The following is a 22,245-nucleotide window of genomic DNA, read 5'->3' on the forward strand; positions in this document are numbered from 1 at the left end:
GGACACAGTCTAAGGATAAGGGGGAAGCCATTTAGGACCGAGATGAGGAGGAATTTCTTCACCCAGAGAGTGGTGAACCTGTGGAATTCTCTACCACAGAAAGTTGTTGAGGCCAATTCACTAAATATATTCAAAAAGGAGTTAGATGAAGTCCTTACTACTCGGGGAATCAAGGGATATGGTGAGAAAGCAGGAATGGGGTACTGAAGTTGCATGTTCAGCCATGAACTCATTGAATGGCGGTGCAGGCTAGAAGGGCCGAATGGCCTACTCCTGCACCTATTTTCTATGTTTCTATGTTTCTATGACCTGGGTGTCATGGTACATCAGTCATTGAAAGTTGGCATGCAGATGCAGCAGGTGGTGAAGAAGGCAAATGGTATGTTGGCCTTCATAGCTAGGGGATTTGCGTATAGGAGCAGCGAGATCTTACTACAGGGCTTTGGTGAGGCCTCACCTGGAATCTTGTATTCAGTTTTTCTCTCCTAATCTGAGGAAGGACATTCTTGCTATTGAGGGAGTGCAGCAAAGCTTCACCAGACTGATTCCCAGGATGGCAGGACTGACCTATGAGGAGAGACTGGATCAACTGGGCCTGTATTCACTGGAGTTTAGAAGGATGAGAGGGGATCTCATAGAAACATATAAAATTCTGATGGGACTGGACAGGTTAGATGCAGGAAGAATGTTCCCAATGTTGGGGAAGTCCAGAACCAGGGGGCATAGTCTAATGATAAGGGGAAGTAATTTAGGACTGAGATGAGGAGAAACTTCTTCACTCAGATAGTTGTTAACCTGTGGAATTCCCTACCACAGAGAGTTGTTGATGCCAGTTCATTGGATATATTCAAGAGGGAGTTAGATATGGCCCTTACGGCTAAAGGGATCAAGGGGTATGGAGAGAAAGCAGGAAAGGGGTACTGAGGGAATGATCAGCCATGGTCTCATTGAAGGGCCGAATGGCCTACTCCTGCACCTATTTTCTATGTTTCTATGTTTCTATATTTTCCAAATTTCCTGCTACTGCTTGCTTAATAATGGACTCCATTTTCCTAATGACTGATGTTAGGCTAACTGGTCTATAGTTTCCTGCTTTTTTCTGCCTCCTTTTTTAAATAGGTGCCTGGATAGAGTGGAAAGGAACATAAGAACACAAGAAATAGGAGCAGGAGTAGGCCACCTCGCCCATCGAGCCTGCTCTGCCATTTAATAATTTCATGGCTGATCTGATCATGATTTCAGCTCCACTTCACTGCCAAATGGCCTACTCCTGCTCCTATTTCTTATGCTGTTACGTTCACCACACTCCTTAAAACCTACTCTTTGACCAAGCGTTTGGTCACGTGCTAATTTCTACTTATGTGGCTCGATGTCAATTTATTTTTGTCTCATACTCCTGTGAAGCACCTTGGGACATTTCACTACATTAAAGGCACTATATAAATATAAGTTGTTGTTGTTGTTGTTGTTGTAAATACACCACCTCCAGTGCGCCAGCGCATCCTTCGTCCACCTGAGGAAGAGAGTGTTTGAAGAGCAGGCCCTCAAATCTGGCAGCAAGCTTATGGTCTACAGGGCTGTAGTAATACCCGCCCTCCTATATGGCTCAGAGACATGGACCATATACAGTAAACACCTCAAGTCACTGGAGAAATACCACCATCGATGTCTCCGCAAGATCCTGCAAATCCCCAACGTTAGCGTCCTCGACCAGGCCCAACATCCCCTGCATCGAAGCGCTGACCACACTCGACCAGCTCCGCTGGGCGGGTCACATCATTTGCATACCCGACACGAGGCTCCCAAAGCAAGCGCTCTACTCGGAACTCCTTCACGGCAAACGAGCCAAAGGTGGGGAGAGGAAACGTTACAAGGGTCACCCTCAAAGCCTCCCTGATAAAGTGCAACATCCCCACCGACAACTGGGAGTCCCTGGCCAAAGACCGCCCGAAGTGGAGGAGCTGAGCTCCTCGAGTCTCGTCGCCGAGAGCATGCAGAAATCAAGCACAGGCAGCGGAAGGAGCATGCGGCAAACCAGTCCCACCCTCCCTTTCCTCAACCACTGTCTGTCCCACCTGTGACAGAGACTGTAATTCCCGTATTGGACTGTTCAGTCACCTGAGAACTCACTTTTAGAGTGGAAGCAAGTCTTCCTCGATTTCGAGCGACTGCCTGTGATGATGACAGGAAAATCCATTTCAGCCAATAGAAATTCCGATCCTCCCGAATTTGTCATATTCGCTGAACGCCAGTGACCCACGAGCTCTAATATATTATTGCTTGGTGTTTCAATATATAATCACAAAGTGGTTGTGGAAAAAGGACAACTCGCTATTGTCTTCGCTTGAAACTGCTACAGTTTATTGATTACATTACATTCACTGAAAAACGCAAATGGACAATAAGCATTTTTTAATTAAGAATTGGTTTGCAGACGATGTCTGCACTGGCATGCAAGGGTTACCGAAGTGATTGCAAATATTTATATATGCTTTAAAACCCCGAAACCGCGGCGTGTTTATCCCACGCCCTAGTCTGACGCAGCCGACGCACACATATGAAACTGAGAGGAGAAGGGGTTAACCTCAGACAGGAAATGCCTTGTCTGCCGCCGATTGCATTCCCTGGCAACAGAGCTCCCTGAATCTGTAAACACGGCGAATAAACACATACACATTGCAGCAATTTGTACCAAATCTCTCCGTGTGTGTAAATGACTCGGGAGGTGTAAAGATACAATATGGGGATCGAGAGAGAAGGATCAAGGTTTCTGGAAGTGCTTTGCTCTGGTTACATTGTGGCGACTGATCAGTTACAGTGTAGCAACTGATCAGTTACATTATGGGAACTGATCAGTTACAGTGCAGAGACCGATCAGTTACATTGTATCAACTGATCAATTACAGTGTAGCGACAGATCAGTTACAGTGTAGAAACTGATCAGTTACAGTGTAGCGGCCGATCAGTTACAGTGCAGAGACCGATCAGTTACATTGTGGCAAATGATCAGTTACATTGTAACAACCGATCAGTTACAGTGTGTCAACTGATCAATTGCAGTGTAGCGACAGATCAGTTACAGTGTAGAAACTGATCAGTTACAGTGTAGCGACCAATCAGGTACAGTGTGGCAAATGATCAGTTACATTGTAGCAACTGATCAGTTATAGTGTGGCAACTGATCAGTTACAGTTTGTAATGATCGGTTACATTGTAGCAACTGATCAGTTATATTGTGGCAACTGATCAGTTACAGTGTGTCAACCGATCAGTTACATTGTAACAAATGATCAGTTACATTGTAGCAACTGATGAATTACATTGTAGCAATTGATCAGTTACAGTGTGACAACTGATCAGTTACATTGTAGCAACTGATCAATTACATTGTAGCAACCGATCAGTTACATTGTGGCAACCGATCAGTTACATTGTAAGAACTAATGAGTTACAAGATGTCAATTACAGCCCTTCTCAGTGAAACTGCTCCATTGTCCCTGCGAATTGCAGATCCAGGATGATTTCCCGTTGGCTTTTCTCGGGGAAAGCTTATTATTTTTTTTTGTTTTTAAAAAATAAATCGCCACTTGTGCCGAAGGGAGTCCAGGGTCGGAACTGAAATGTCGGCTTCGGCTGTGAGACCGACGCAGGCAGACGGAAACCCAAGGGCGAGCTCTCTCCCCGCCCACCATCTCTCTCTCTGTCTTTCCCCTCTCCGCCGCCCTTTAGAAGGGTTTTCCAGATCCAAATATAACCCACCACCCCTCCCAAACCTTGCCAGACATGGCTTCTAGGCTTGAAGCCGAGAGCTTCACCGAGGAGCTGGTCTGCCCCGTCTGTCTGGAGCTGTTTAGCGATCCGGTGACACTGGAGTGCGGGCACAATTTCTGCCGGGGCTGTATCGGCCGCTGCTGGCGGGGCCGCGACACCAACTCTTGCCCCGAGTGCCGGGAGGTGTGCCCGCAGCGCAGCGTGCAGGTCAACCGGGTGCTGGCTAACCTGGCCGACAAGGCGCGCCGCTTCAGCCTGCAGCCGGGCGGCGGGGAGGACGGGCGGTACCGCGGCCGCCGCCAGCACCAGCACCAGCACCACTTCTGCGAGGAGCACCAGGAGGAGCTCAAGCTCTTCTGCGCCACCGACAGCCAGCTGGTGTGCCACATCTGCAGGGACGGGCGCAGCCACCGCGGGCACAGCTTCATGCCCGTGCAGGAGGCGGTGGAGAGCTACAGGGTGAGCCGGGCTTGTGGGACTGTGGTGTAGGGGGGGTGTATGTATGTGTGGGGAGGGGATGTATAGGAGTGTGGGTGTGGGGTGCGTGTGTGTGTGGGGGTGTATGTGTGTGTGGGAGGGGGTGTATGTGTGTGTGGGAGGGGGTGTATGTGTGTTTGTGGGGTGTGTGTGTGTGGGGGGGTGTATGTGTGTGTGGGGAGGGGTGTATGTGTGTGTGTGTGGGGGGGTGTATGTGTGTGTGGGGAGGGGTGTGTGTGGGTGTGTGTGTGGGTGTGTGTGTGTGGGGGGGGGGTGTATGTGTGTGAGGGGGTGTATGTGTGTGAGGGGGTGTATTTGTGTGGGGGGTGTGTGTGTATGTGTGTGTGGGTGTGTGTGTGTGTGTGTGTGGGGGGGTGTATGTGTGTGTGTGTGGGGGGTGTATGTGTGTGTGTGTGTGTGGGGGGTGTATGTGTGTGTGTGTGGGGGGTGTGTGTGTGTGTGTGGGGGGTGTGTGTGTGTGTGTGTGGGGGGTGTATGTGTGTGTGTGTGTGTGGGGGTGTATGTGTGTGTGTGTGTGGGGGTGTATGTGTGTGTGTGTGTGTGGGGGTGTATGTGTGTGTGTGTGTGTGGGGGGGTGTATGTGTGTGTGTGTGTGTGTGGGGGGGTGTATGTGTGTGTGTGTGTGTGTGGGGGGGTGTATGTATGTGTATGTATGTGTGTGTGTGGGGGGGTGTATTTATGTGTATGGATGTGTGTGTGTGGGGGTGTGTGTGGGGGGGTGTATGTATGTGTATGTATGTGGGTGTGTGTGGGGGTGTGTGTGGGGGGGTGTATGTGTGTGTGTATGTGTGTGTGTGTGTGTGGGGTATGTGTGTGTGTGTGTGTGGGGTATGTGTGTGTGTGGGGTATGTGTGTGTGTGGGGGGGGTGTATGTGTGTGTGTGGGGGGGGGTGTATGTGTGTGTGTGGGGGGGGGATGTGTGTGCGTGTGTGGGGGGGGAGTGTGTGTGTGTGTGGGGGGGGGAGTGTATGTGTGTGTGTGGGGGGGAGTATATGTGTGTGTGTGTTTGGGGGAGTGTATGTGTGTGTGGGGAAGTGTATGTGTGTGTGGGGGAGTGTATGTGTGTGTGGGGGAGTGTATGTGTGTGTGTGGGGGGGTGTATGTGTGTGTGTGTGTGTGGGGGGGGGGTGTATGTGTGTGTGTGTGGGTAGGTGTATGTGTGTGTGTGGGGGGGGGTGTATGTGTGTGTGTGGGGGGGTATGTGTGTGGGTGTGTGTGTGTGGGGGGGGTTGTGTGTGTGTGGGGGGTGTATGTGTGTGTGGAGTGTATGTTCGTGTATGTGTGTGTGTGTGTGTGTGTGAGATGTGTGGGGTGGGGGACAGGTGTGTGGGGGGGTGTGTGTTTGTGTCGGGGGTGGGGGTGTTGGAATCAATTATTAAAAATGTAATAGCAGCACGTTTGGAAAGCAGTGACAGGATCGGTCCAAGTCAGCAAGGATTTATGAAAGGGAAATCCTGCTTGACAAATCTTCTAGAATTTTTTGAGGATGTAACCGGTAGAGTGGACAAGGGAGAACCAATGGATGTGGTGTATTTGGACTTTCAAAAGGCTTTTGACAAGGTCCCATACAAGAGATTGGTGTGCAAGATCATAGCACATGGTATTGGGGATAGTGTACTGACGTAGATAGAGAACTGGTTGGCAGACAGGAAGCAGAGAGTCGGGATAAACGGGTCCTTTTCAGAATGGCAGGCAGTGACTAGTGGGGTGCCGCAGGGCTCAGTGCTGGGACCCCAGCTCTTTACAATATACATTAACGATTTGGATGAGGGAATGGAGTGTAATATCTCCAAGTTTGCAGATGGCACTAAGCTGGGTGGCAGTGTGAGCTGTGAGGAGGACGCTAAAAGGCTGCAGGATGACTTGGACAGGTTAGGTGAGTGGGCTAACACGTGGCAGATGCAGTATAATGTGGATAAATGTGAGGTTATCCACTTTGGTGGCAAAAACACAAAGGCAGAATATTATCTGAATGGTGGCAGATTCGGAAAAGGGGAGGTGCAACGAGACCTGGGTGTCATGGTACATCAGTCATTGAAAGTTGACTTGCAGGTACAGCAGGCGGTGAAGAAGGCAAATGGTATGTTAGCCTTCATAGCTAGGGGATTTGAGTATAAGAGCAGGGAGGTCTTACTGCTGTTGTACAGGGCCTTAGTGAGGCCTCACCTGCAATATTGTTTTCAGTTTTGGTCTCCTAATCTGCGGAAGGACGTTTATGCTATTGAAGGAGTGCAGTGAAGGTTCACCAGACTGATTCCCAGGATGGCAGGACTGACATATGAGGAGAGATTGGATCGACTGGGCCTGTATTCACTGGAGTTTAGAAGGATGAGAGGGGATCTCATCGAAACATATAAAATTCTGACGGGACTGGGCAGGTTAGATGCAGGAAGAATGTTCCTGATGTTGGGGAAGTCCAGATCCAGGGGACATAATCTAAGGATAAGGGGTAAGCCATTTAGGACTGAGATGAGGAGAAACCTCTTCACTTCTTCACAGTTGTTAACCTGTGGAATTCCCTACCGCAGAGAGTTGTTGATGCCAGTTCATTGGATATATTCAAGAGGGAGTTAGATATGGCTCTTATGGCTAAAGGGATCAAGGTGTATGGAGAGAAAGCAGGAAAGGGGTACTGAGGTGAATGATCAGCCATGATCTTATTGGATGGTGGTGCAGGCTCGAAGGGCTAAATGGCCTACTCCTGCACCTATTTTCTGTGTGTGTGTGTGTGTGTGTGTGTGTGTGTGGTGGGGGTGTGGGGGGTATATATGTGTGTGTGGTGGGGGGTATATATGTGTGTGTGGTGGGGGGTATATATGTGTGTGTGGTGGGGGCTATAAATGTGTGTGTGGTGGGGGGTATATGTGGATGTGTGGGTGGGGGATGTATGTGGGTAGGTGTGTGGGGTATGTATATGAGTGTGTATGTGTGTGTATGCGGGGGTTATATGTGTGTGGTGTGTGTGTGGGGGAGGGTGTGTGTGTGTATGGCGGGTATATGTGTGTGTGTGTGGGGGGGTATGTGTGTATGTGTGTGTGTGTGGGGGGGGGTGTGTAGGGGGGTATGTGTGTGTGTGTGTGGGGGTATGTGTGTGTGGGGGGATGGGTGATGTGTGTGGGGAGGGTGGTGTGTGTGTGGGGGGGGTGGTGTGTGTGGAGGGGTGGTGTGTGTGGGGGGATGGGTGATGTCTGTGTGGGGGGGTGGTGTGTGTGGGGGGATGGGTGATGTGTGTGTGGGGGGGGGGGTGTGTGGAGAGTGTGTGTGTGTGTGGGGGGGAGGTTGTGTGTAAGATGGTGTGGGTGTGTGTGTATGGGGTGTGTGTGTGTGTGTGGGGGGGGTTGTGCGTAAGGTGGTGTGTGGGGGGGGGGGTTGTGTGTAAGGTGGTGTGTGGGGGGGGTTGTGTGTAAGGTGGTGTGTGTGGGGGGTGTGAAAGGTGGTGTGTGTGTGTGTGGGGGGTGTGAAAGGTGGGGTGTGTGTGTGTGTGTGGGGTGTGTGTGTGTGTGGGGGGGTTGTGTGTAAGGTGGTGTGTGGGGGGGGGGGGGGGTTGTGTGTAAGGTGGTGTGTGTGTGTGGGTGGCGGTGGGAGGTGTGGCCGGGGGTGTAGGTGGCAGGGCGGGTGTGTGTGTGGGGTGTGTGGGAGGGGCTGTATGGGGTGGGGTGTGTGTATGTGTGTGTGTAGGGTGGGGTGTGGGGTGGGATTTGTGTGTGTGTTTAGGGTGGAATGTGTGTAGGTGTGTGTATATGTGGTGGGTGCATGTGTGTGGGATGTGGTTGTGTGTGTGGGGGGGGGTGTGGGTGATGCGGTGTGTGGTGTGTGGGAGGGTGTGTTTTTGGGGGGTGTGTGTTGAGTGGAGGGGGTGTGGGGTGTGTGTGTGTTGGGATGGGGGTGTGATGTGTGGGGTATGGTGAATGTGTGGGGGTCTGGGGTGGTGGGTCTCAGCTTCCTCATCCCTCTCACTTGAGGCTTTCGAATGGCAGGCATCGGTTTTGTCCCCTCCTGCTCCCACCCACCCTCCCTCCATAAGGTGTTGATTCACGCCGAGGGGCTGATGGGCTATTCGGCCATGTAAGCATCACTGCACGGGCTGGATTCTGTGCCGAGAGTGACGGGCCACAAGCTATTCCACGATGTAAACATCACAGAATAGGGGATACATGCTGGCCTCGCGATGCCGGGAGTGACGAGTGACAGGCTATTTGGCCAAGCAATCATCACTGAATTGGCTAGATTTGGAAGAAGGGACCGAGTGTAACGTAGCCAAGTTTGCTGACAATACAAAGATGGGAGGAAAAGCAATGTGTGAGCAGGACACACAAAAACTGCAAAAGGACATAGACAGGCTAAGTGAGTGGGCAAAAATTTTGCAGATTGAGTATAACATTGGAAAGTGTGAGCCGAGCTTGTGGCTGAGTGTTTGTGGGGGGGGGGGGTGGAGGGGGAGCTGATAGGCAGGGCTTAGCTGCCTCCCTTTGGCAGAAAAAAATCAAAGAACAAGTTATTATTTAAATGGAGAAAAATTGCAAAGTGCTGCAGTACAGCGGGACCTGGGGGTACTTGTACATGAAATACAAAAGGTTAGTATGCAGGTACAGCAAGTGATCAGGAAGGCCAATGGTATCTTGGCCTTTATTGCAAAGGAGGCTGGGTCTTTGAATGTATTGAAACAGACATAGACAAATTTTTTAATGATGAGAGGTAAGGGGTTATGGGGAGCAGGCAGGGAAGGGGAGTTGAGGCTAGGATCAGATCAGCCATGATATTATTGAATGGCGGAGCAGGCTCGAGGGACCAATCAGCCTAGTCCTGCTCCTACTTCTTATGTTCTGATGTTCTTATGTTCTCCATAGATAAGGGGGGGGTGGTGTCAGAGGACTGCAGAATTGCAAATGTTACACCCTTGTTCAAAAAAGGGTGTAAAGATAAACCCATCAACTACAGGCCAGTTGGTTTAAATTCTGTAGTGGGGAAGCTTTTAGAAACGATAATCGGGGACAAAATTAACAGTCACTTGGATAGGAGTGGATTAATTAAGGAAAGCCAGCACGGGTTTGTTAAAGGCAAATCGTGTTTAATCAAATTGATCGAGTTTTTTTGATGGGATAACATATAAGGTTGATGAGGGTAACGCGGTTGACGGAGTGTACATGGATTTCCAAAAGACGTTCGACAATGTGCCACATAAAAGGCTTGCAAACAAAGTTGAAGCCCATGGAATATCATCATCATAGGCAGTCCCTCGGAATCGAGGAAGACTTGCTTCCACTCTTAAAATGAGTTCTTAGGTAGCTGAACAGTCCATACGAGAACCACAGTCCCTGTCACAGGTGGGACAGATAGTGGTTGAAGGAAAGGGAGGGTGGGACTGGTTTGCCGCACGCTCCTTCCGCTGCCTGCGCTTGGTTTCTGCATGCTCTCGGCGACGAGACTTGAGGTGCTCAGCGCCTTCCCGGATGCACTTCCTCCACTTAGGGCAGTCTTTGGCCCAGGGACTCCCAGGTGTCGGTGGGGATGTTGCACTTTATCAGGGAGGTTTTGAGGGTGTCCTTGTAACGTTTCCTCTGCCCACCTTTTGGCTCGCTTGCTGTGAAGGAGTTCCGAGTAGAGCGCTTGCTTTGGGAGCCTCGTGTCGGGCATGTGGACAATGTGGCCCTGCCCAGCGGAGCTGGTCGAGTGTGGTCAGTGCTTCAACGCTGGGGATGTTGGCCTGGTTCAGGAAGCTAATGTTGGTGCGTCTGTCCTCCTGGGGATACGAAATTGGCTAAGTGACAAGAAACAGAGAGTAGTGGTGAACGGTCGTTTTTCGGACTGGAGGAAGGTATACAGTAGTGTTCCCCCGGAGTCGGTACTAGGACCACTGCTTAGCTGGATATATATTACTGACTTGGATGTGGGTGTGCAAGGCACAATAAAAAAATTTGCAGATGTCACAAAACTTGGAACTATAGTGAACAGTGAGGAGGAGAGTGATAGACAGGCTGGTGAAATGGGCGAACATGTGGCAGATGAAATATAATGCAGAAAAGTGTGAATTGATACATTTTGGTAGAAAAAACTCAAAGAGCAAGTTATTATTTAAATGGAGAAAGATTGCAAAGTGCCGCAGTACAGCGGGACCTGGGGGTACTTGTGCATGAAACACAAAAGGTTAGTATGCAGGTACAGCAAGTGATCAGGAAGGCCAATGGAATCTTGGCCTTTATTGCAAAGGGGATGGAGTATAAAAGCAGGGAAGTCTTGCTACAGTTATACAGGGTATTGGTGAGGCCACACCTGGAATACTGCGTGCAGTTTTGGTTTCCATATTTACGAAAGGATATATTTGCTTTGGAGGCAATTCAGAGAAGGTTCACTTGGTTAAATCCGGAGATGAAGGGGTTGACTTATGAGGAAAGGTTGAGTAGATTGGGCCTCTACTCATTGGAATTCAGAAGAATGAGAGGTGATCTTATCAAAAGGTATAAGATTATGAGGGGGCTTGACAAGGTGGATGCAGAGAGGATGTTTCCACAGATGGGGGAGACTAGAACTAGGGGGCATAATCTTAGAGTAAGGGGCCACCCATTTAAAACTGAGATGAGGAGGAATTTTTTCTCAGAGGGTTGTGAATCTGTGGAATTCACTGCCTCAGAGAGCTGTGGAAGCCGGGATATTGAATAAACCTAAGACAAAAATAGACTGTGTCTTAACCGATAAGGGAATAAGGGGTTATGGGGAGTGGGCAGGGAAGTGGACCTGAGTCCATGATCGGATCAGCCATGATCGTATTAAATGGTGGAGCAGGCTCGAGAGGCCGTATGGCCTACTCCTGCTCCTATTTCTTATGCTCTTATGTTCTAATGCGGAGAGGACATAAAGACTAAATAGTACAATTCTAAAAGGGGTGCATAAACAGAGATCTGGGAGTATATGTGCACAAATCGTTGAAGTTGGCAGGGCAGGTTGTGAAAGCAGCTAAAAAGACTTACGGGATCCTGGGCTTCATAAATAGAGCTATAGCATACAAAAGTGTGAAAATTATGATGAGCCTGTATAAAACGCTGGTTCGGCCCCAACTGGAGTGTTGTATCCAATTCTGGGCACCATACTTTCAGAAGGATGTGAAGGCCTTGGAGAAGGTGCAGAGAAGATTTACAGAATGATTCCTGGGATGAGGGACTTCAGTTACGTTGATACACTGCAGAAGCTTGGGTTGTTCTCCTTGCAGCAGAGAAGGTTGAGAGGAGATTTGATAGAGGTGCTCAAAATCATGAGGGGTCGGGATAGAGTAGATAGAGAGAAACTGTTCCCATAGGTAGAAGGGTCAAGAACCAGAGGACGCAGATTTAAGGCGATTGGCAAAAATACCAAAGGCGATATAAGAAAAAACTTGCTTTATGCAGCGAGTGGTTATGATGTAGAACACACGGCCTGAAAGGGTGGTGGAGGCAGACTTAGTCGTATCTTTCAAAAGGGAATTCGATAAGTACTTGAGGGAAAAACTTTTTGGAGGGCTACGGGGCAAGGGTGGGACTAGCTGAGAGTTGGCATGGGCTCGACGGGCCGAATGGCCTCCTTCTGTGCTATAACCGTTCTATGATTCTCTATACAGACAATGGGTGGTGGCAGACTGTTTGGCTATATCAGCATCACTAAGGGCTGGATTGTTTTTTATTCGTTCCTGGGATGTAGGCGTCGCTGGCAAGGCCGGCATTTATTGCCCATCCTTAATTGCCCCTTGAGAAGGTGGAGGTGAGCCGCCTTCTTGAACCGCTGCAGTCCGTGTGGTGAAGGTGCTCCCACAGTGCTGTTAGGGAGGGAGTTCCAGGATTGTGACCCAGCGACGATGAAGGAACGGCCGATATATTTCCAATTCAGGATGGTGTGTGACTGGGAGGGGAACGTGGAGGTGGTGGTGTTCCCATGGACCTGCTGCCCTTGTCCTTCTAGGTGGTAGAGTTCGTGGGTTTGGGAGGTGCTGCCAAAGAAGCCTTGGCGAGTTGCTGCAGTGCATCTTGTAGATGGTACACACTGCAGCCACGGTGCGCCGGTGGTGGAGGGAGTGAGTGTTGAAGGTGGTGGGTAGCGTGTCGATCAAGCGGCTGCTTTGTCCTGGATGGTGTCGCACTTCTTGAGAGTTGTTGGAGCTGCACTCATCCAGGCAAGTGGGGAGTATTCCATCACACTCCTGACTTGTGTCTTGTCGATGGTGGGAAGGCTTTGGGGAGTCAGGAGGTGAGACACTCGTCGCAGAATACCCAGCCTCTGACCTGCTCTTGTTGCCACAGTATTTATGTGGCTGGTCCAGTTCAGTTTGTGGTCAATGGTGACCCCCAGGATGTTGATGGTGAGGGATTCAGTGATGGTAATGCCGTTGAATGTCAAGGGTGAGTGGTTAGACTCTCGCTTGTTGGAGATAGTCATTGCCTGGCACTTGTGTGGCGTGAATGTTACTTGCCACCTACCAACCCAAGCCTGAATGTTGTCCAGGTCTTGCTGCATGCAGGCATGGACTGCTTCAATATCTGAGGAGTTGTGAATGGAACTGAACACTGTGCAGTCATCAGCGAACATCCCCACTTCTAACCTTATGATGGAGGGAAGGTCATTGATCAAGCAACTGAATATATATATATCTAATATATATATATATATATATATAATACACATGCACACACCTTAATTGTAGTCTCTTAAAATAATAAAAGAAAGAAAGACTTGCATTTATATAGCACCTTTCATGACCATCAGATGTCCCAAAGCACTTTACAGCCAATGAAGTACAGCCACTTTTGTAATGTGGGAAACCATGCAACCAATTTGCACACAGCAAGCTCCCACAAACAGCAATGTGATAATTACCAGATAATCTGTTTTTGTTATGTTGATTGAGGGATAAATATTGGCCCCAGGACACCAGGCAGAACTCCCCTGGGATCTTTCACGTCCTCCTGAGAGAGCAAATGGGGCCTCGGTTTAATGTCTCATCTGAAAGACGGCACCTCCGACAGTGCGGCGCTCCCTCAGTACTGCACTGGAGTTCAGCCTCAAGTCGCTGGCATGGGACTTGAACCCACAACCTTCTGACTCAGAGGCGAGTGTGCTGCCCACTGAGCCACAGCTGACACTGTACCAGTATCAGCATGCACAGCTATTCGAGGATGGTGGCCACTAAATCTTGGAACTGCAGACTCACCCCCTCCGGCACCGGAAGCTAGGTTCATTAAAGGTGTGCCGGCCCTAAGCTGGAGAGAACCATCACACTGAGATAATGGCACAAAAACATCTGTGTAAAACATCAGCTTTTTAATCAAGAGTTGAGAGCCAGGGTAATGTGGCCCGGATTGATCCACAGATCCCTGAAGGTAGCAGGCCAGGTAGATACGGTGGTTAAGAAGGCATACGGAATTCTTGCCTTTATTAGTCGAGGCACGGAATACAAGAGCAGGGAGGTTATGCTTGAACTGTATAAAACACTGGTTAGGCCACAGCTGGAGTACTGCATGCAGTTCTGTTCACCGCATTACAGGAAAGATGAGATTGCACTGGAACGGGTGCAGAGGAGATTTACAAGAATGTTGCCTGGACTGGAGAATTTTGGCTATGAGGAAAGATTGAAGATGCTGGGTCTGTTTTCTTTGGAACAGAGGAGCCTGAGGGGAGACCTTATTGAGGTGTATAAACTTATCTGGGGCCCAGATATAATGGATAGGAAGGACCTATTTCCCTTGGCAGAGGGGTCAACAACCAGGGGGCAGAGATTTAAAGTAATTGGGAGGAAGATTGGAGAAGATATGAGGGTTTAACATCTCATGCGAAAGACGACACCTCCGACAGTGCAGCACTCCCTCAGTACCGCCCCTCCGACAGTGCGGCACTCCCTCAGTACTGCCCCTCCGACAGTGCAGCACTCCCTCAGTACTGCCCCTCCGACAGTGCGGCACTCCCTCAGTACTGCCCCTCCGACAGTGCGGCACTCCCTCAGTACTGCCCCTCCGACAGTGCGGTGCTCCCTCAGTACTGCCCCTTCGACAGCGCGGCGCTCCCTCAGTACTGCCCCTCCTACAGTGCAGCACTCCCTCAGTACTGCCCCTCCGACAGTGCGGCGCCCCCTCAGTACTGCCCCTCCGACTGTGCGGCACTCCCTCAGTACTGCCCCTCCGACAGTGCGGCGCTCCCTCAGTACTGCCCTTCCAACAGTGCGGCGCTCCCTCAGTACTGCCTTTCCGACAGTGCGGCGCCCCCTCAGTACTGCCCCTCCGACTGTGCGGCACTCCCTCAGTACTGCCCCTCCGACAGTGCGGCGCTCCCTCAGTACTGCCCCTCCGACAGTACGGCGCTCCCTCAGTACTGCACCGGGACTGTCAGTCTACACTTATGTGCTCAAGTCCCTGGAGTGGGACTGAAAACTGCAACCTTCTGAATCAGAGGTGAGTGTACTGCCCACTGAGCCACTGGCTGACATGAGAAGTATATTTCTGACATCTGAATTTCTTTATAGGAGAAACTGAAGGTGACTTTGGACCTCCTGGGCAAGGAGAAGGCAGCAGCTGTTGAAGCGGAACTTAAACAGGAGCACAACATTTCAGAACTCAAAGTAAGTTCAGGCTGTGTGGTTTTTCTGGATCTCGGTTACGTGGGAAAGACACATCTTTGACCTCAACTCCACTTTCCTGCGCTGTCCCCATATCCCTTGATTTCCTTAATATTCAAAAATCTAGCGATCTTTGTCTTGAATATACTCAAAGACTGAGCCTCCACAGCCCTCTGGGGTAGAGAATTCCAAAGATTCACCACCCTCTGAGTGAAGAAATTTCTCCTCATCTCAGTCCTAAATGGCTGAACCCTGATTCTGAGACTGTGCCCCCTGGTTCTAGACTCCCCAGCCCGGGGGAAACATCCTCCCTACATCTACCCTGTCAAGCCCTGTAATCTTTTTGTGTATTTCAATGTGATCACCTCTCATTCTTCTAAACTCTAGAGAATATAGGCCTGGTCTACTCAATTTTTACAGTGCTTTTCACAACTTTAGTCTATTCCAAAACGCTTCACAGCCAATGAAGTACTTTTGAGGTGTATTCGCTTTTGAAATGGGCATCCCCGATTTTAATCGCCTTCAGTTACCTGGGCCCAAGCTCTGGAACTCCCTCCCTGAACCTCTCCATCGCTCCATCTCTCTTTCCTCCTTTAAGACGCTCCTTAAAACCTACCTCTTTGACCAAACTTTTAATCACCTGCTGTAATTTCTCCTTATGTGGCATGGTGCCAAATTTTGTTTTATGACCCTGCTGTGAAGCACCTTGGGATGTTTAACTGCGTCAAAGCTGCTGTATAAACACACGTTATTGTTCATCCAGGAAAATGCAGCAGCCAATTTGTGCATAGCAAGTTCCCACAAGCAAGCTATGTAATAACGACCTGATGATTTGGTGATGTCGGTTGAGCGATTAATATTGGCTCAGGATACCTGGGGCGAACTCCCCCTTGCTCTTTTGGTATTGGTGAGGGCACACCTGGAGTACTGCGTGCAGTTTTGGTTTCCATATTTACGAAAGGATATACTTGCTTGGGAGGCAGTTCAGAGAAGGTTCACCCGGTTGATTCTGGAGATGAGGGGGGTTGACTTATGAGGAAAGGTTGAGGAGGTTGGACCTCTACTCATTGGAATTCAGAAGAAGGAGAGGTGATCTTATCGAAAGGTATAAGATTCTGAGGGGGGTTTGACAAGGTGGATGCAGAGAGGATGTTTCCACTGATGGGGGAGACTCGAACTAGGGGGCATAATCTTAGAATAAGGGGCCGCCCATTTCAAACTGAGATGAGGAGGAATTTCTTCTCTCTGAGGGTTGTAAATCTGTGGAATTCGCTGCCTCAGAGAGCTGTGGAAGCAGGGACATTGAATATATTTAAGACAGAGAAAGACAGTTTCTTAACCAATAAGGGGATAAGGGGAGCAGGCAGGGAAGTGGACCTGAGTCCGTGATCAGATCAGCCATGATTGTATTGAATGGCGGAGCAGGCTCGAGGGGCTGTATGGCCTACTCCTGCTCCTATTTCTTATGTTCTTTGAAATAGTGGCCATGGGATTTTTTTACATCCACCTGCAAGAGCAGACAGGGCCTCGGTTTAACGTCTCACCTGACAGGTGGTGCCCCCGACAGTGTGGCGATGGACTGGTCAGTTTTGCCTCGTTTAGGTTTAAATGATTGTGGTTTTTTTTAAAGATTTATGCTTCACGTTCTAGAAACAGTCGAGCAGTCTGCAGACCCACATCACGTCCCAGTTTGCTAAAATGCACCAGATTCTCAAGGACAGGGAGGAGAGTTTAATCCGGGAGCTCACGCAACAGGAAGAGTGGATCTTGCAGCAGATGGAGAAACACCTTCGGGAGATTCAGGAGAATTCAGCTGCCTTGCAGCAAAAGTTATCCAAGCTGCAACTAAGAATGGATCAGCAAGACACATTCACCTTCCTGAAGGTAAGCTGGTGTGTGCCTTTAATTTGCAGCAACTGCATGTAGTCAGGGAAACTTGGTAAACCACCAGACACGATAGACCAGTCAGCCTAACATCTGTCATTAGAAAAATGCTGGAGTCCATTCTTAAGGAAGCAGTAGCGGGACATTTGGAAAAGCATAATTTAATCAAGCAGAGTCAGCATGGTTTTATGAAAGGGAAACCATGCTTGACAAATTTGCTGGAGTTCTTTGAGGATGTAACAAACAGGGTGGATAAGGGGGAACCAGTGGATGTAGTATATTTGGACTTCCAGAAGGCATTCGATAAGGTGCCAGATAAAAGGTTGCTGCACAAGATGAAACTTCACGGGGTTGGGGGTAATATATTAGCATGGATTGAGAATTGGCTAACTAACAGAAAACAGAGAGTCGGGATAAATGGTTCATTTTCCGCTTGCCGAATCATGACTAGTGGGGTGCCGCGGGAATTGGTGCTGGGTCCTCAACTACTTACAATCTATATTAATGACTTGAGTGAAGAGACCGAGTGTAATGTGGCCAAGCTTGCTGATGATTCAAAGATGGGTGGGAACGCAAATTGTGAAGAGGACACACAAAATCTGCAAAGTGATGTAGAAAGACTAAGTGAGTGGGAAAACATTTGGCAGATGGAGTACAATGTGGGAAAATGTGAGGTTATCCACTTTGGCAGAGAAAATAGAAAAGCAAATTAGAATTTAAACGGAGAAAGATTGCAAAGTACTGCAGTACAGCGGGACTTGGGGGTACTTGTGCATGAAACACAAAAGGTTAGTGTGCAGGTACAGCAAGTGATCAGGAAGGCCAATGGAATCTTGGCCTTTATTGCAAAGGGGATGGAGTATAAAAGCAGGGAAGTCTTGCTACAGTTATACAGGGTATTGGTGAGGCTACACCTGGAATACTGCGTGCAGTTTTGGTTTCCATATTTACGAAAGGATATACTTGCTTTCGAGTCAAGTCAGAGAAGGTTCACTAAGCTGGAGATGAGGGGGTTGACTTATGAGGAGAGGTTGAGTAGGTTGGGCATCTATTCATTGGAATTCAGAAGAATGAGAGGTGATCTTATCGAAAGGTATAAGATTATGAGGGGGCTTGACAAGGTAGATGTAGAGAGGATGTTTCCGCTAATAGGCCTGACTAGAACTAGGGGGCATAATCTTAGAATAAGGGGCCGCCCATTTAAAACTGAGATGAGGAGGAATTTCTTCTCTGAGGGTTGTGGATCTGAGGAATTCACTGCCTCAGAGAGCTGTGGAAGCTGGGATATTGAATAAATTTAAGACAGAAATAGACAGTTTATTCAATGATGAGGGTTATGGGGAGCGGGCAGGGAAGTGGAGCTGAGTCCATGATTGGATCAGCCATGATCGTATTAAATGGCGGAGCAGGCTCGAGGGGCCGTATGGCTTACTCCTGCTCCTATTTCTTATGTTCTTATGTAATCAGGAAGGCAAGTGGAATGTTGGCCTTTATTGCAAGGGGGATAGAGTAGAAAAGCAGAGAATTCCTGCTACAACTGTACAGAGTATTGGTGAGACCACACCTGGAGTACTGTGTGCAGTTTTGGTCTCTGTATTTAAGGAAGGATATACTTGCATTGGAAGTAGTTCAGAGAAGGTTCACTAGTTTGATTCCGGAGATGAGGTGGTTTGACTTATGAAGGTAGGTTGGGCCTATACTCATTGGAGATGATCTTATTCAAACATATAAGATAATGAGGGGTCTCGGCAAGATGGATGCAGAGAGGATATTTCCACTCGTAGGGGAGACTAGAACTAGGGGGCATAATCTTACAATAAGGGGTCGCCCATTTAAAACTGAGATGAGGTGGATGAAACGGTTGACTTATGAGGAAAGGTTGAGCAGGTTGGGCCTCTACTCATTGGAATTTAGAAGAATGAGAGGTGATCTTATTGAAACGTGTAAGATTCTGAGGGGGCTTGATTGGGTAGATGCAGAGGGGATGTTTCCCCTCGTGGGGGATTCTCGAACTAGTGGGGGGCATAGTTTCAGAATAAGGGGTTGCCCATTTAAAACGGAATTGAGGAATTTTTTCTCGGAGGGTGGCGCATCTTTGGAATTCTCTACCCCCAGAGAGCTGTGGAAGCTGGGACATTGAAAACATTTAAGGCAGAGATTTTTGAATGATAAGGGAGTCGAGGGTTATGGGGAGCGGGTAGGGAAGTGGAGCTGAGCCCATGATCGGATCAGCCATGATCTTATTGAATGGTGGAGCAGGCTCGTTGGGGCCGTATGGCCGACTCCTGCTCCTAATTCTCATGTTCACAAGACTGAATAAAACCCCAGCCAGTTAGTTCCACGATGAGGCAGGTGGTTGTGAGCCTGGTGGATGAACTTTTAACGTGTAGTGTGATTGTTAAACCTTTTGCCAGTAAAGCGTCTAGTTCTTAATAGCAATGTGTTGCTGTGACGTCTTAAGGAAAGAACCCATGAAGCAAATTAGCCACGATGCAGATCAGCCATGCTCTTATTAAATAGCGGAGCAGGCTTGAGGGGTCAGGTGGCCTACTCCTGCTCCTATTTCTTCTGTTCTTAAATACATTACAGTAATATCGTCAGTAACGGTGTGTTCTGTGGCCTCGTTGGGTCTCTTTGCAGTCTAACTTTACCACTGTGTCTGTACTGTCAGCTCAGATCTGCCTTTGGTTTGTTTTAGGAGGAGGCATGTCGGAAGAGGAGGTAAGAGACCCCCTTGGATTCTCCACCCCCCCCCCCCCCCACTCCCCCTTTCACACATCAGGTCAGTGCAGTTGAACAAATGTCACTAAGTTACCGAGCCCCGAATGTTTCACTGTTTACAGGAGGAGCGAAGAGTATAATTTTGTACCGTTAGTCCACGCGGATCTGCCCCTGGGGATATTCAAAGGACCTTTGCAGTACGCAGCGTGGAAGGAGATGTTGGACATCATTAGCCCAGGTAAAAACCAACAGGAGCTTGTATTCATTCGCACAACCTTCTGTAAACCACATCAGTGGCAGGGCATTGGAGCCTCTTCCAACAACCACAATTTGTATTTATATAGCATAAGAATTAGGAGCAGGAGTCGGCCATACGGCCCCTCGAGCCTGCTCCGCCATTCAATACGATCATGGCTGATCCGATCTTGGGCTCAGCTCCACTTCCCTGACCGCTCCCCATAACCCTTCGCTCCCTTGTCGTTCAAAAATCTGTCTATCTCCGCCTTAAATATATTCAATGACCCAGCCTCCACAGCTCTCTGGGGCAGAGAATTCCACAGATTTACAACCCTCTGAGAGAAGAATTTCCTCCTCATTTCCGTTTTAAATGGGAGACCACTTATTCTGAAATGATTCCCCCTAGTTCTAGATTCCCCCACGAGGGTAAACGTCCTCTCTGCATCTACCCTGTCGGGCCCCCTCACAATCTTACACGTTTCGATAAGATCACCTCTCATTTTTCCAAACTCCAATGAGTATAGGCCCAATCTACTCAACCTTTCTTCATAAGACAACGCCTTCATCTCAGAAATCCACCGAGTGAACCTTCTCTGAACTGCCTCCAATGCAAGTATATCCCTCCTTAAATAAGGAGACCAAAACTGCACGCAGTACTCCAGGTGTGGTCTCAAATCCTCTTGCAATGAAAGCCAACATACCATTTGCCTTCCTAACTGCTTGCAGATTCTGAGGGGGGCTCGACAGGGTCGATGCAGAGAGGATGTTTCCCCTCGCGGGGGACTCTAGAACTAGGGTGCATCGTTTCAGAATAAGGGGCCTCCCATTTAGAACTGAGATGAGGAGGAATTTATTCTCTGAGGGTGGGAAATCTATGGAATTCTCTGCCCCACAGAGCTGTGGAGGCTTGGTCGTTAAATGTAAGGTGGAGGATTTGAGTACAGGAGCAAGGATGTCTCACTACAGTTATACAGGGCCTTGGTGAGACCACACCTGGAGTATTGTGTGCAGTTTTGGTCTCCTTATCTAAGAAAGGATATACTTGCCACAGAGGGAGTGCAGCGAAGGTTCACGAGACTGATTCGTGGGATGGCAGGACTGCCGTATGAGGAGAGATTGGGTCGACTGGGCCTGTATTCACTAGAGTTTAGAAGAATGAGAGGGGATCTCATTGAAAGGTATAAAATTCTGACGGGGTTGGACAGACTGGATGCGGGGAGGATGTTTCCCCGGGGCTGGGAAGTCTAGAACAAGGGGTCACAGTCTCAGGATACGGGGTAGGAAATTTAGGACCGAGATGAGGAGAAATGTTCTCACTCCGAGCGTGGTGAACCTGTGGAATTCTCTACCACAGAAGGCTGTGGAGGCCAAGTCACTGAATATATTTAAGAGGGAGATAGATAGATTTCTAGACACAAAAGACATCAAGGGGTATGGGGAGAAAGCGGGAATATGGTGTTGAGATAGAGGATCAGCCATGATCATATTGAATGGCGGTGCAGACTCGAGGGGCCGAATGGCCCACTACTGATCCTACTTTCTATGTTTTTTTGAGATAGACAGATTTTTGAGCGCTAAGGGGGTGAAGGGTTATGGGGAAGCGGGCGGGGAAGTGGAGCTGAGACCATGATCAGATCAGCCATGATCTTATAAAATGGCGGAGCAGGCTCGAGGGGCCGTATGACCGACTCCTGCTCCTACTTCTTATGTTCAACCGAATTTCACCCTGAGAGCGTGTTGTTGACGGCCTCGATTTTGATGTTGCCCTTCCCCCTTCCCCCCTACAGCTCCGGCGTCTCTAACTCTGGACCCCAGCACGGCCCAGCCAAACCTCATCCTGTCCGAGGACCTGACTAGCGTGAGGCTCGGCGACAGGCGGCAGGAGCTCCCCGACACCCCGGAGCGGTTTGACTCCTGCGTCTGTGTCCTGGGCTTCGACGGGTTCACGATGGGGCGGCACTACTGGGAGGTGGAGGTGGGCAGCAAGACGGCCTGGGACCTGGGCGTGGCCCGAGAGACGGTCAGCCGGAAGGGGCTGATCGCGTCGACGCCGGAGACTGGATACTGGACAGTGATCCTGAGAAACGGCAGCGAGTATTGGGCTGTCACCGCGCCCCTCACCCGCCTCCCGCTGATCGTGAAGCCCCGGAAGATCGGGGTGTACCTGGACTACGAGGGCGGGCAGGTGTCCTTTTACAATGCGGACAACATGTCCCATCTCCACACCTTCACCCACACCTTCACCGAGAAGCTCTATCCTTTCTTCAGTCCCTATTTGAACGAGGGGGGTAGAAATGCTGAACCTTTGAGAATTTGCCCCATTAAACGCTTGTAGAAACCCCACTAAGTCTCTCCTTGTCTGATTTTCAGTTCTGAGGATCTGGGCCGATCCCGAGGAAGCCAGCGTGTCACACATCATCATCATGGGCAGTCCCTCGGGATCGAGGAAGACTTGCTTCCACTCCAAAAATGAGTTTTCAGGTGGCTGAACAGTCCAATACAGGAACCGCAGTCCCTGTCACACGTGGGACAGATAGTGGTTGAGGGAAGGGGAGGGTGGGACT

At 49.4% G+C, this 22,245-nt stretch overlaps 1 protein-coding gene across 1 annotated transcript; it reads left to right on the forward strand.

Annotated features, from left to right (window-relative positions):
• Positions 1-3,668: 3,668 nt before the first annotated feature.
• On the forward strand, positions 3,669-22,024 carry LOC139230330 (nuclear factor 7, ovary-like). Its single transcript, XM_070862158.1, has 6 exons — positions 3,669-4,230; positions 14,747-14,842; positions 16,490-16,723; positions 19,422-19,444; positions 19,567-19,682; positions 21,469-22,024. Exons 1-6 carry the CDS (start codon positions 3,784-3,786, stop codon positions 22,014-22,016), a joined length of 1,464 nt encoding a protein of 487 aa, XP_070718259.1. The 5' UTR covers positions 3,669-3,783; the 3' UTR covers positions 22,017-22,024.
• Positions 22,025-22,245: the final 221 nt, after the last annotated feature.

This window comes from Pristiophorus japonicus, chromosome 19 (genome assembly GCF_044704955.1).
Source record: "Pristiophorus japonicus isolate sPriJap1 chromosome 19, sPriJap1.hap1, whole genome shotgun sequence".
Lineage (NCBI taxonomy): Eukaryota > Metazoa > Chordata > Chondrichthyes > Pristiophoridae > Pristiophorus > Pristiophorus japonicus.